Genomic DNA, 14508 nt, shown 5'->3' on the forward strand with positions numbered 1-14508 from the left:
GACTGAAGTCAAATTCCTTGTAAGTAAAAAAAACCTACTTGGCGATAAAACCTTGTGATTCTGAAAGAGCAGCTCTAAGAGGAGCTCAGGTTTTTCTCGCAGCACCGGGTGTCACCTACCTCTGGGTCCTTCAGGCGAGCGAGGTCAGGATACAGGTAGAACTTGATGCCCTCAGAAGCACCCGGCAGCGTCACGCCACGAATCAACAGCACGATGAGCATGACGAATGGGAACGTGGCTGTGATGTAGACCACCTGAGGCAGAAAATGCAGAGGAAACAAGGGTCAAACGCCAAAGCCATTTTTTTCCCCACGCTGTAAGTCCAAATGTGGTCGCATTCATTCGTTATTTACCCAACTAGTCAATATCTTTCATGTAACTACAGCACAAACATTTGATAAATGTGTGAACCCCGCGAGTTATTTTTGGATTACGACACTCAAAGACCACAGGCTGTCCCCTAAATCAATAGCGGCGTATCAGTATCGGTTATGCGGAGAGCGGTGACCACAGTTGGCCTTGCAGGAGTGACTTTATTACCAGAGTTACAATTTGGAGCAACCATAGAGCATAAATCAGGCTGCAGCAATCGATAAAGTGTGTGTTGAGGCTATAAAAAGCTGAGTCTGGGATTGATTGCTTCTTGGTCGCGGGTCAAGTTGTTGTTGTTGTAGCTGCAATTTAACGTGGCCTGAAAATGTTCCCCGTGTGATTTCACCAGTCTACATCCATCCTGCAACAGAGGAACATGGAGGAACACGGGCAGAGATGCAGAAAACGGACCAGTACTGTGTAGAAATGATGCCAACATTAAGATAAACTGTAGTCCTCTAATGAAACAAATCGTTTATTGACGTTTATAATTATTTCATATCAGTTTATTGCAGATAAATCTATGAATTTAAAAACATGTAAAACAATGTGAAACAAGTAGTGCAATGACAATAAAATCTCAAATAAAGCTTTTCTTTCTGCTTTCTGGCAACAAAATACATTGTAACCTTAATCATGTTTAGCCATCTCAATTTTTATCTATATTTCTAAAAAAAATTCCCCTTTGTTGTTGCCCATTAGTCCACTTTTTCCCCAACATATTACTGTTTGTAATCTCCATTAAGCAGTTTATTTCGGGAGGTTTGATAAACCTTCTCCGCAAAAGATGCATGTTTTGTTTGAGGAAATCCTGCTGCAAGGCTCAGAGGGGAAACAACAACAACAACCGCTAAATGGATCCAGATGTTGAGAACGGTATTTTCCTCCTGAGAATTACTGCCACAAGAAAAACTCAATTCTGGCAAACACTTCAAGCCTCGTCTAAATAATTACATCGGAACATTTAGAAGCGATCAATAACACAAATGCTGCCGTGCACATTTGTTTTTCATTGATTTTGACAAGTTATTTTAATTCGGACTGTAATTCAGCAAAAGGAAAAGAAAAGAGAAGCAAGGATTCACATTTCTGCCACTTTAGCAGTCCGACCAGGCACATGTTGTGTCAGACCACAGAAGAAATCATATGAGCATCAGCCCATCATGGGTTTCTGTGATACAGTTTAATAAAAGTCAGTTTCTTATTCATCTAATTCAACAAACTGAAAAGGAACAAAATCTTGTTCTTAGTGAAAAACATAACCGGTAAAGAAGCAACGACTACAGGGCAGGACAGGATTACTTTCCAGTGGATTTGACCCCTTCCAGATGCAGAAGAAGCAGATGACCCAGACGAGCAGTAAACACAGGGCCAGGTCCCATTTAACAGGACCGATATCCTCTATACCGCTGGTGATACCCAGCACATTATGTCTGCAACACCAAGGACAAAAAAAGCCTCTGTCAGTTTGCGTCATCTGAAGTCTTCAAAAGCGGCACGCTGCTATTTAAGTTTAACTGTTAGCATGGCAAACGGCCGGGAGACTACGTTGTTATGCAAGTGAGCAGGTATGTGGTAGGAAGCAGGTGTGTGGGGTCTTATGTAACTCACTCCCAGAACTCTGTGACGGGGGAGGTGAAGTTGGAGGCGTTGGCAGCCACCCAAAGGGTTTTGTTCTTGCGGTAGGTGTCCTCGATGCAGCGATCGGTGTTCCAGGGCTGCTTGCACTTGGCCCAGGGCAGCTCTGGCTGAAAACACTAATATGCAAAAACAACACAAAAAACAAGAAAAAAGAGCAGGAGTTAAGTTGGAGTACAACTTGGGATGGGACCCTCCAAACAGCAGATATAAATGCCAAGTGTTTTGCCTTTTGAATAGACTTGTAAGATGTACAATCAAAGAATCACAAAAAAAAAGGATATTAAATCAGGACGTCTCCAAAAGGTCAATGTTGAGCAAGATGGGCTGAAATCTTGATTCCATTTGAACAACTCATCATTTATTTTTCATAAATAAGTCACTCTGATATGCAGGACAATGAACAGTAATATGTCCCTGAGGTTTAGAAAAAAAATGGTCTGTTGATATTTGGCATAAACCAAAATTATGAGCTTATTGACTTATAAAGGATAGATAGTGTGGAACCTTATGTGAAGTATAATTTAAGCAAAACACAGCCACAGTCCGGAACAATTACCGTCAGCCTTAGGGACCTGGGGGAGGTTTGAAGCTACTCCAGAGAAGGACAGACTTTGTTTAGAGTTGAGAATGAGGTTCATTTTATGTTTTACTGTCCTGTACATGAAGATATAAAGGAGGCACTTTTCTGTAAAATGTCTTGCTTATGCTGATTTCTTTTGGTTGGATGACCATGAAAAATTTGAGTTGTTTTCGGAAGGGAACTTTATTTATGGCAGAATTTCTTTGCCAGGCCTGTGAGAGAAGGAAATATAATTTGTTTGAGAACCGAGCAGCAGAAAAATGTGTGTTTTGGACATATTGGTGTCATGTAAAGCCATGAGGGTTGAGCAGAAATCAACCAATCTGACTCACTGGAAGCTGTCCGACACTTTAATCACCGTTTCAAAACGCATCACTGCATCCATTATACGTCCAATATTAACTCAAACTGCAAATTGAGGGTTGTTTTTAAGCTTTATAATCGACTTCTGCTCACATTCTATTCATTTATTTGACAAAACTGGCATTCCAGTTAGCCAGAACTTAAGGGAACAAGAATCAGACGTCTGGAAGCATGCCGACAAAGTAAATCGCGTAAGGTGGAAGTAGGAGATGATTTCTTTTTATTACTGGAATTATTTTTTTCTCAAACCCACCTGGAACAGATAGTAGAGGCCCCAAGCCAGGATGACGATGTAGTAGATAATTCAGCAGGGACACGATCACAATGGAGGCGTAACCAATACCTGAAAAGAGGACAGAGGTCAAGGTGATGATGCGAGCAGACGTCAGCACCGCAGCCAAATGGCAACAAGCCACCAAGGTCACAGCTGGATCAGCCTTTCTGGTGACAGTATCATTTAGTATCACTGTTTTATATAATAAACATTTTCAAGGTCCTAAACTCGGGAGGTAATACAAGGCTCTGATAAATGACACCGTGTCAGATGAATGGCATTTTCAGTTTCCTTCCAAAGGCTCACAGTGTTTATCACTTTACTGTAAGAGGAAGGTTTATCATCTCTGGCCAAGACCCAGGATGTAACAGTTCTGGTGAAAACAAGTCACATGTAATGAAATGAAACCACAAACAGACTGCTAGGTGGATGAAAGAGCAGCTGATAAAAAAATGCTTCCTGAATGAAAAATGACCAAGTCTAGGTGCTGTGATTATTCATTTTGGTTTTGAATGCTCCCTTCGGTAAAAACCCACAAAATCTTAGTTTGAAGAGCTTGTAAAGATGAGAAACTGTTTCACAAGCATCAGTAGGATCTGGAATTTCATTATTCTTGCAGTGTTGCATGAATGAATATAGATTTATGAAGTTAAACAAGGGAAACTATTTTACCAGGACCATGAAGAGACAAAACTGGTGAATTGAATGTTTAAGTTTCTGAATCCTAAAACCCAGGAAACATTTATCACAGAACCCAGAAAAGAGAAAGAATTAATCCAAATCTGAGCTTAAAATCATGATGTTTCATAGAAATCACTGTATTCTACATGTGTCAACTAAAATGTCACCAAATATAAACCATTATAACCAAATTCTATAAAGAAACAAAAATATTCTCTGTTCCTGATGTAACCAGGTAGCCATTTATGATTTTTCAGCAAAACTAGAATGAACTGCAGGTGGTGTTTACACAGAGCTGAGATGAGACAACAAATTACTTGTTCTTAGTGAAGCAGTTCACTATGAGGATGAAATAAAAGAAAAGGCCGCATGGTTCTACTAGATATATGTATGTATAACATGTAGCGGATGACGGGAATTGATGGGACTTTGGGGAAATTCCAATGGATAAGTCCCAATAAGCCTGCAGTGGTTGATTTGTAGTAGGATCACAACTATGTCAGCATGCAGGCGACGTAGTGTTCACCTGTTGTCATGGTTACAGTGACGCCGTGTCGCTATCTGGCAATGATGCAGAAATTTTTAACAAATCCATGGATCCAGACTATAAGTTGCATCACTGCCAAAATCTAATCACTTGGTCCTTGTGTCATTTCTGACCTTCTCTGAAAATTTCATCCAAATCCGTTGGTCTGTTTTTGAGTAATGTTGTTTACAAACAGACAGACAAACCAACGCTGATCGTCACACAACTCTGCCGCGTAAAGAATGATATACAGAGGAGCAAGCTGCTGGAAGATACATCAAGCATGTTGAAACATCTTTCTAGAATGTGAAAAGGGTCATAAACCTGTAAACTGTTCAGCAGAGACAACACGTTTTTTTCCAGTATTGGCTTTTGGAAAAATGTTGTACATGCTGACTTCTGGTCTTTTCAAGTTTAAAAAAAAAAAAATCAATAAAATTCAACTTTTACTTTCCTTTTTTATGATTTTGGCACTAAAACTGTGTTATGCTACATGGAAGACATTTTTGCTTCTAATCACGTTGTTCCGTTTCCATTGTGGTGCTAGACTTCACGGTGCACTGCTGGGGCTCGACAGTTAACAGTTAAAAAGATAAATGTTTCTACACACTGTCTTCTGTGCATGTCTGTGGCGAACTGATAGGTGCTGCTCCCCCATTTTTCTGTTATGTTGAAACGCGTAGAGTACACATATAGAGGGTAAACCTACAGTGTTACAGTTTAACTTTATGTGCGGCGATCAAACTGTAAAATGCCGCTATACATGACCAATTCCAAACTTGCAGCTCACTTGAGAAATGTCCTTATTTTGAAAGAAAGCCAAGTTTTTTTCAATGAAGAATGACATTAAATGAAATGAATAGAATGCCAGTCGTAGACATTGTTAGATGTCGGTAATTTGACTATTTCTAGCTGGGAAACGGCCTGATTTTTAGATGGTAATATCTTCCATTAGGGGGTACAGAGAACATTTCCAGCAACCATCCACTCCTGCGTTCTAATGCGTACTATTGGTGTTTAGCTAATGGTGTTTGAAGAGACTTAATTAGATGAGTTAGGAAAACCCTTGTGCAGTTGTATGTTAGCACGATTAATAAAAGTGGCAGGTGACCCCAAACCTTTGAACGGGCAGAGTAAAGCACATTTACTGAGCTCAAGATTCAGAAGCAATCCATTGTTTTGCTTCCGTTGTCCTGCATTCATATTCCATCTGACATGTCGAGGGAGAGTTATCAGCTGGGTTTTATTGCGTCAGTGCCGTCCTCGTCACAGAGCTGGTAAACACAGGATCAAGGCTGTGTGTGTGTGGGTTTGTACTTATGTATCTACTACACAATCATGTAAAGGCAAGAAAATCTCTTCCAAAAAGAATGAGAGCAGGTGTAGAATTGGGATTTGGATTAGAGGTCACTGACGGTCCTCGTAAGTGTATTAGAAGAAGCTCTGTATGTACACACAGTCGACGGAGGCCACTCATCCAAATTAATGTGTTTTAACGTCACCGGCCATCTGCGTGTGTGTGTGTGTGGTGAACGGTCAGCATGAATCTGACAGAAAGTTCTCGAGCCTGGTTCGCCATCTGCGTGTCTTTGTGTGTGTCAGTGTGTACGCGAACGTGTGAACGCTTCACCATCGCATCATGTCCTTTTAATCACTCGGCTAATTAGAAACTGCCAAGCATTTACATCTACAAACACACACACACACAGTCACACGGATCACATGGTACAGTGCTGATCAAACAAACAGATGAATCCTCCTCCATGATGTCATTTTCTCGACGCTCATTTGCTGACCTCGGCCGACCTCACCCGCTTTGTTTACATTCTTTATCTTTTTTTTTTTGAATGCGTCCACTTATTTTTCCACTTTACACGAGATGATTCCCAGAAAAATCCTCTTTGACGGGTAACGAAAGCTTTTGGGCTGCTGGAGAATTAATAACGTTAATGATGGCTCAGTTCTGTTAAGTCTCCCAGCAAAGTCGGGACATCCAATAAATGGAATACGGCCATGATTAATGCCCGTGTGCTCTCCCTGTTATGACATGTTAAAATGTCTGCTGCGACTCTGTGGAGGATTGAGCCGTCTGTAATATTACTGTCACAGCGTGATGTAACTGCTGGTGGCCTTATTCCACCGCTGAGTCCCAAAATCTGCCACTGCATCATTTATCATAACTACAAACTGTAAAAAACAGAAAGAATCACCAGATTTCTCAACTGTTTGAATCTTTGAACTACACATTTGTGACGTGATGTGCCATTATATAGGAAAACCTAACCAAAAATGTGCTTTAAATTGTGACATTTCCCTCAAAAAAACAAAAAAAGTCACTTAATTCTACTGGTCTCATTTTAAAAAAAACAACAACACCAAAATAAACTATTTGTGTTAAACAAATTCTGCAAAAAACAAAAAAATTCTGCACTACTCGGGACAAACATGAAGCTATTAATGATTCAGCTATGACCTACAGCCAAGTGGCCAAAATTCAAGAACTTTTCAGCTGAACTCTGATGAACTGCAGGCGCTGTATAGATAGTTGGAACAAACTAATTCTAAGTTGGAAAATAAATTAAAAATGGAAACAGTAATTTTTTAGCGTGTAATCACCATTTTCCCACTTAAAATGTCTGCTGTGACTCTGTGGAGGATTGAGCCGTCTGTAATATTACTGTCAGCGTGATGATGAAACTGCTGGTGACCTTTTGACACTACTGAATCTCAAAATCTGCCACCATTTCTCCACAAAAATGCCAACACTGCACCATTTAACAAAACTAACAAGACGACATGGTCATCAATATCCCCCGCCACATGTGATGTCTATGAGTCTATATCCAAGATAGTGATCAAGGGCCATAACTCTGTTAAATATTATCGCACAGGTGTCATTTTCGAACTTGATCAAGGTGTCCATGGTGTGAGCTACACTCTAAATTTCGTAATCCTAGTTGTAATAGTTTCTGAGAAAGCTGTCCCCTTCATCTCGGACGGACGGACGGACGGAGGCCAAACCTATATCCCCCTTTTCCACTTCGTGGAGGCAGGGGATAATAATTGTAAAAACAGAAAGAATCAGACTTTTCAACTGTAGACGTCTTTGAACTACTCATTTATGACAAGCTTAACCAAAAATGTACTTTAAATTGTGATATTTCATCAAAATCACTTATTTGGCTGGTCTACTTTAAAAAAAAAAAAAAATTCACCAAAAAATAACCATTTGTTAACCAAAATTTAAAAATTCTGCACTCTGCGGGGGAAGCATGAAGCCATTAATGACTCAGCTCTGACCACCAGTTAAGTAGCAAAAATTCAAGAACTTTTCAGGTGAACTGAGATGAACTGCAGGCGGTGTACACACAGCCCAGACAGAAGAAACTAAATAAACTGAAAACCAATTGAAAATGTAAATAGTGAAGTATTTACAGTGTGTAGTCACCATTTTTCCAGTCATGGTAACACCTACAGGTGAGGAAATATTTTGCACATTTTGATTAAAGGTTGTGTCAATTTGGTAAAATTTACAATCAAATACATTTCATGCTTCTTTTTTTTCCTTTTCCTTGTGGTTTGTATAATCCTGTGTCCTACTGCACTGAAAACATTTCTGAGTTCTCTCTACTTCTTGTTATGGTCGAGCTATTTCCATGGAGGTGCAGGACTTTATATTGCTGTGAAAAATCAATCTACAGTGAGTGAAAATGTGACAGGAGCAAATTAATATGTAAAAAATAAAAAAAAGCAGCCATTCACTGGAGTCAATCACGGCAACTGACTGCTGAAATGTCTGCTTTAAAAAGTAAAAAAATCAAACAAAAACAATCAAGTACTGCAGTTTATACAGATGTTTCATCTGCGATTTCATCCAAATTTATAATTTTTCTTCTCTTTCTATGTTTTTGGTCACCAGTCAAGATGTTTTGTGGGTAACGCCCGATTCTGGTTCGGCAAAATGTGAAAATTTGTGATCTTTCGAGGCTTCGGCTGTTGCCTAGCGATGAAATTGCGACCCGCCTAGTGTGTTTTCTCCGTATTTACTCAGTCATTCAATTTGTGTTCATTCATGAGTGCCAAAACTAACAAATCCGTGTTTGTTGCTGGAAACAGCTATTTGTTGGCTGTGTTCTTTAGAGGTTTCGACAATCTTTAGATCTCAGTTGCCATTTTGTTTTCTCCTCGTTAATCAGCCTGACATTGCGTTTGTGTCGTTTTCTGTTTGCTTAAACCAATCAGTATTGACTGACTTATCCACTCTGTCCTCATTGTTCACTCAGTCTGTGATTTATCTGTAAAAAACGCTCTGATCTCTTCATCTTCTTGCCGTTTTCCTCCTTTGGAATAGATTCTGGCTTGAACACAGAGAAAGAAAGAAAAAAAAAACTAAAAACATGACAACCCGCTTTCTTAATTCCACCTACGCAGCTCTGATTGGCTCGGCTGTTTTAAAATGGGCACAACATGAAATCGTTTTCAATCCCTGAAAAATTGGGAGATGTGGGCAGCAATTCAGATGTCTGGAATCAGGCTAATCACACGTCTCTCTCTTATCTCTCTCCTCACTGATGTTCAGATCCATGACGCTGCATTAGCATAACAGAACTGCACATTTATGCTTCCAAAACTAGCGCCGTAAACAACACACGCCATCTTTCTTCCATTTGCCTTTATTCTCTCGTTTTTCATTCTCTCCTCTGTTCTTTCTCTTTTATTTTGTTTCTTCCATCCTTTTCTACTACAACCTTTCTCTCTCTCCCTCTTTTCCCCGCCTTTATCAATCCATCTGTCCTCTCTTCAGATCTCGCTGCTCTGCTTCTTTTTTCTTTCTCTCTCTCTCTCTCGCCGTTTCTCTGATGTGTTGCTCTGCTGTTGCCGTAGCAACGTGTGATTCGGGACACTGTGTACGCCGTCTCCAATGCGTGTGCGTGTGTTGGTGTGTTTGTGTACATGTGTGTGCGAGACGGCGAGAGGATAATGTGTCTGAAAGGAATAAAGACGGCGGGCGTGTGCGTAAACGCGAAAGTCAGAATAGCGGCACCAGTAAATAATTAAAATCAAGATCACGAAACAAAACAAGCGGTCTGGATTTGTTTAAAATTACAGAACTAAATGTATTCGCAGGGAGGTTTGTGAGCGACTGCCGGAGTATGAATATTAAAAAGATAACTGGAAGGAAGGAGAAGTGTTAATATTATTCGGATGGGAGGAGAAGGAAGGTGGTGAAAGGAAACAAAGAAGTGGGGAAGCTCAGGAGAGAAGACGAAGAAAATGTGATAAAAGAAGTGCAATAAAAGGGGAACGACCTAAGAAAAAAAACGAATAACGAGGGGTTAAACAAACAACTAAACGGAAGAAACGTCAGGTAAGATGGCTAAATGCATTCTCTCGGAAGGAACGAGGTTTTTACAGGAGAGAAGGTGAGAGCCGGAGAAGGTTAAAGCAGAATAGAGGCCTCAGTGTGTTGGTGTACCAGCAGCAGACCCGGTTGCCTGGTAACGGCTGCAGGGTAGAGTCTCAGCCGTCTGATTGGAGGAGATGCTGGTGTGACTCAGCCTTATGTTGCACAGGCATTCCTCTGTGAAAAACAACAGAGGTCTGGAAAAATTCAAAACCCGTCGTCAGAGCGGCGGCTGTGCGTTAATCAGGTGATGTGACTGGAGAGGTATCAGGAAGGCGTGGCAGGGGGCGGAGCTATGTGGAAAGGTAAAGGTGGAGGTGACCACGATGGACAGTATTATTTGTAATATGATGTCTATCGTGTGACAGAACAAGGCCGTACGTGGAATAACTCATAGTACTGCTACCGCCCTCTCATGTAGACAAAAGTTTACATTAGAAAGTGTGTCAAAAATAACAAAAGACTTGTAAAATAGCTTATTTTTGACATTGAACAACATTATCACATATTCAGTCATATCTGGTCTCGTGGTGCGGTAGTCACTCTCTTTTTGGTCTCCACCATCTCCACCATTAAATAGTTTTTACTGATATTATCTCTTATCTCACACTAATGTTTTATTTTAAGTTTATTCTTATTGTGCTGCATTTCTCTTTTCTTTGTTTCTGCCCAGGAACAATGGACACAAATTAGCTGCTAGCTAACTCTGGTTCAATTCCTTTTCATTGTGCACTCTCCCTGCAAAAATAAATGAAATTAACTAAACCAAGGTGCTAAATGCCTCAACAATATATTGACCAGTGGTTGCTAACTGTATTCTTCCACTATTTGGGTTTTTAGACAGTTTATCAATGAAAGTTCCTACCTGCAGCAGCTGAAAACAATGTTGAAAAGCATTGAGACTGAAGGAAATTACCGAAGTTGTGCTCTGGACAGGTAAACAACAATGTTTATGTGGTTCCCCAGTTAATGCAATTTCAGAAGTTTAGACTCCATCAACATAATGGTAAATGATAGGTTACCAGACGCAGACAGCATCCGTGGGACAAAACACCCGATTTACTACCACCAGAACCTCCTCAATCATTTTGTTTTCTTCTTTTAGAGTCCACATTATGTATTGTTCAAGGGTCATGATGAAGGGGTACATACCAGTAAAGATGGGGCAGAGCTTCTCCCAGCAGGTGATGCCACCCTCGGAGGTGAACTGACCCAGGGCGACCTCCAGGAAGAAGACTGGCAGACCTCCGCCAAACAGGAAAATGAAGTAGGGGATGAGAAACGCACCTAGACGAGGCAATGAAGATAAAACACAGGCATTATGACACCATCCATAAGCAATCAGAGCACTGGTATCTCCAGGTTTATAAGTCACTGTGGTGTTTTCAGACCTCACCTCCACCATTCTTATAGCAGAGGTACGGGAAGCGCCACACGTTCCCTAAACCAACGAAGCCGCCAGCCACAGACAGAACAAAGTCCAGCTTGCTGGCCCACTTCTCCCGCTGGGGGTGTTTGCCCTCCGCCTCATCTTCAGGTCGGGTGCCAGGGCTCTTACCGGGGGATGGCTTCAGAGTGTCCTTATGGAAGTCCTTCAGACACTGGAGCTTCTCTTTTTGAGCCATTCTGTAGAGACAATAGAAAGAAAAGATCAGGCAAGAATCGGTTGGAAAAATTCAGTCGACACAAGCTTTGATGGGTAAAGTTCCTCTCTCAAAAATGCGTTTTCATTTGATGTTACCTCTTGTGGGTGTTTTAACCACAATATAGAGAATTGTGACACAGTTGACGCTAGAAGACTGCTTAAAATCTCTCCTGCTGAAAGTGGAAAATTGGTCTGTGGTCACCTAAGATCTGAAGAATGATTTGTGATATCAAAACTAGTTCAGAGCCCAGTCATGGTCTGGTGGAAACATGAAGCTTGCTTTGCCCTTTGAGTGATATATAATGACTAATTATACTTTTGACAACAACATTATACATATATTCTGGACTGTTTGCTCAGTGAGGATGTGCACATGTGGAAGTTATTATTCAAAGTCATTTTCACACATCTGAAGGGACCATTTAGATTGAGAACGTCAACAGTATTTGCTGGCAAGCTACCTGACAAAGGGACTTTTGTTTGTGCCCCTGACTTAAGTGTGATTACTTTCTGCCTCTCTCAATAAGCCCGCCATGAAAGTCAAGTTCAGGATAGATAAAGGTTTAGAGTGATCTGTACTCCACTAGATATCAAACAGAATGGGACACAAACATGCAACCTCAAAGGACAAATGCATGTGAAAAAATAGAAGTCAGTTGCATATATGATCATCTTAAACTGGATAAATGCAAACTGAAAGAGGGTATTGTACTTCTACAACATGGTTCCTCTAGCCTAGCCGTGCTAGACCCATGCTCTGAAGACACAAGGGTCTAGGCACGCTCGACAGGGAGGGAGGCGGGCTAAAAGGTTGTCTATCAAATCACTCTGCAGCAATTGGGTAGGTATACAACCAATCAGCGCAACGAATAGGCTCCTAGAGCGCCAGAAATCAGAGGATGCGGTAGTTCGGTGAAGCCTTATTTATACAGTCAATGGGTGAAGCTCAAGTATCTTACAGACATGTTAACAGAAAGATTATTCAGAGTCGGTGCTAATGGAGCTCAACGACTGTTGTCATTTTTTGTTGTCGACCCTGGCAGAGAATTAAATTCGTTGCCGTGGGTTGTCTAGCGCGGCTAGGCTAGTTGTTTCCGGTTGTTTCTGTCAGAATCGTCGCGCCTCTGTCGTCACTTAGTTACGCCCGCCTTCTGATTCTACACTTCATGGTGATTCGTCCGGCCAGTTTTAGGAGCATCCAACCTCGAGCCTTATAGAGGGTAACTAGACCCACCCTGGCAGAGAATTAAATTCGTTGCCGTGGGTTGTCTAGCGCAGCTAGGCTATGGTTCCTCAGTAAATTACAGATTAGTTTACATTAACAATAACTTGTTTGACTATGTTTTCACGTGTAGTAACGCCACCGTAGCTGCAGTTTATCTGCAATCGACTCCACTCTAAGGACATAATTCTACCTTTATGTTCGACCAATCAGCTTGAATTACTTTCTGTGCTGCTAAATCATAGCCAGAGGGGCAGAGTCTGGATCCCTTTAGATTTGGTTGATTCTCAGCTCATGTCGCTCTTCATTAACATTCGCAAACCTGTGAACTCCTCACTTTTTTCTTGCGTTATTTGCAATTTTGATATGCATATCACATATGAATGCTGTTGAAAAAACGATGGAAGCTTCATGTTTTTGTTTTTGTTTTTCCCCACTGACTGCAACATTAGTCAGTGGTAGTTGAAGTCTGGCAACAGAAAAGTGTTGTGCTCCATTTTGGATGTGATTCAAAGCTGAATTTGTTAATATCAGAGTTTTAACAAATTGCTGGTCATGTCTTTTCTTTATTAACAAGGAGTATAAAGCATGTGAAGTCCTTCCTCATGGTGTGAACTGCGGTTTTGCAGCTTGATGTGAACTGCAGCTGTGGTAAGAGCAAACTGCTACTTGTGGGCTGCCGTTCCTCAAACGGCCACTTTAGGTGGATTTAAAAATTAGTCAATCTTTATAGATCTTAACGTTAAAATGCCCAACTTTACAGCACAAATAAACTTGTTTACAGCCTGATACAAAAACTTTTTTTGCTCTCTGTAGTTATTTTTTCTGCTCGTGACAGCTGTACAGAGAATGAGTTTACATATAACTCACCTTTTAAAAATTATATTCAGTCTTAAAGTTCTGCATAATTAAGTGGGTGGCTGCTTTGAGCGACAGATTGGTCTCGCTACAGGTCTAGAAACAATGTTTTTACAATTTTTTTGGAGGAGTCGGGGTTAGGAGAACTACCAAGGTGGCTTCCAAATCATTTTTCAGAAAACCTAAGGGTGGCGTCACAGTATTTTTAGCCATCTTTCCATATAGTCAAAAGATGAGAGCTGTTATTACTCAGAACGACTGCTCTGCTGATTTAAAGAAAACAGCAAACAAATACACTAGAAAGTTCTTAAATGCGACAAGATGCACTAAGAGGTGGGGGAAAAAACGAGCTAAAGTTAATTTTGTTGTGAATGAAAGCTACAGCTGATCAAAACCAAACAAATATCCTTTGAAATAATGGTTTACATTGAGGATGTATGGCTTTGCATGCCGACTACATGTGTTAGAAACTAAGAGAGAAAAACCCAATAAACTAAGCTCTACTTCTCTTCCTCTCTAAAACTATTTAATAAAGCTCACATCCAGGCATTAAAGCGATCAGGGTCACAATGTACCAACACCATAGCTGTAAATTTCCATCCGACCATGACCATGACAGAGAGAGAGGGAGAGGGAGAGGGAGAGGGAGAGGGAGAGAGAGAGAGAGAGAGAGAGAGAGATACAGACAGACAGACATACTTAGTAGTCAGCAGATGTCTGTCACTGTGGAAAATGTCATGTCTTTATCTCTTTCCATCTGCCAGGCTGCTGTGCCCTCAGCGACTCTCCCTTTGTCTCTCTCATTCATTCACTCTCAATTTGACTTTCAGCAAGATATTTACAGAGGGCAAGACCGAGGACAATACCACGTTTCACATCAATCCCCTGTGGCTTGTTCGGTTGCTGCCTGTGGGCAAACGCTTTGTTTTCCATCCACTGTTT

At 40.9% G+C, this 14508-nt stretch overlaps 1 protein-coding gene across 1 annotated transcript in view; it reads right to left on the reverse strand.

The window, feature by feature from the left end:
* The window catches only part of LOC110954294 (sodium- and chloride-dependent taurine transporter-like), a 39941-nt gene that overhangs the window by 16683 nt on the left and 8750 nt on the right, over positions 1 to 14508 (reverse strand). Inside the window, 7 exon segments of the mRNA XM_051948525.1 lie at positions 120 to 254; positions 1667 to 1805; positions 1984 to 2129; positions 3210 to 3257; positions 3259 to 3299; positions 10994 to 11128; positions 11238 to 11467. Of these exon segments, the coding sequence (XP_051804485.1) occupies positions 120 to 254; positions 1667 to 1805; positions 1984 to 2129; positions 3210 to 3257; positions 3259 to 3299; positions 10994 to 11128; positions 11238 to 11466 (873 nt within the window). The 5' untranslated portion in view covers position 11467.

The sequence above is a fragment of the Acanthochromis polyacanthus genome, chromosome 5 (genome assembly GCF_021347895.1).
Source record: "Acanthochromis polyacanthus isolate Apoly-LR-REF ecotype Palm Island chromosome 5, KAUST_Apoly_ChrSc, whole genome shotgun sequence".
NCBI lineage: Eukaryota > Metazoa > Chordata > Actinopteri > Pomacentridae > Acanthochromis > Acanthochromis polyacanthus.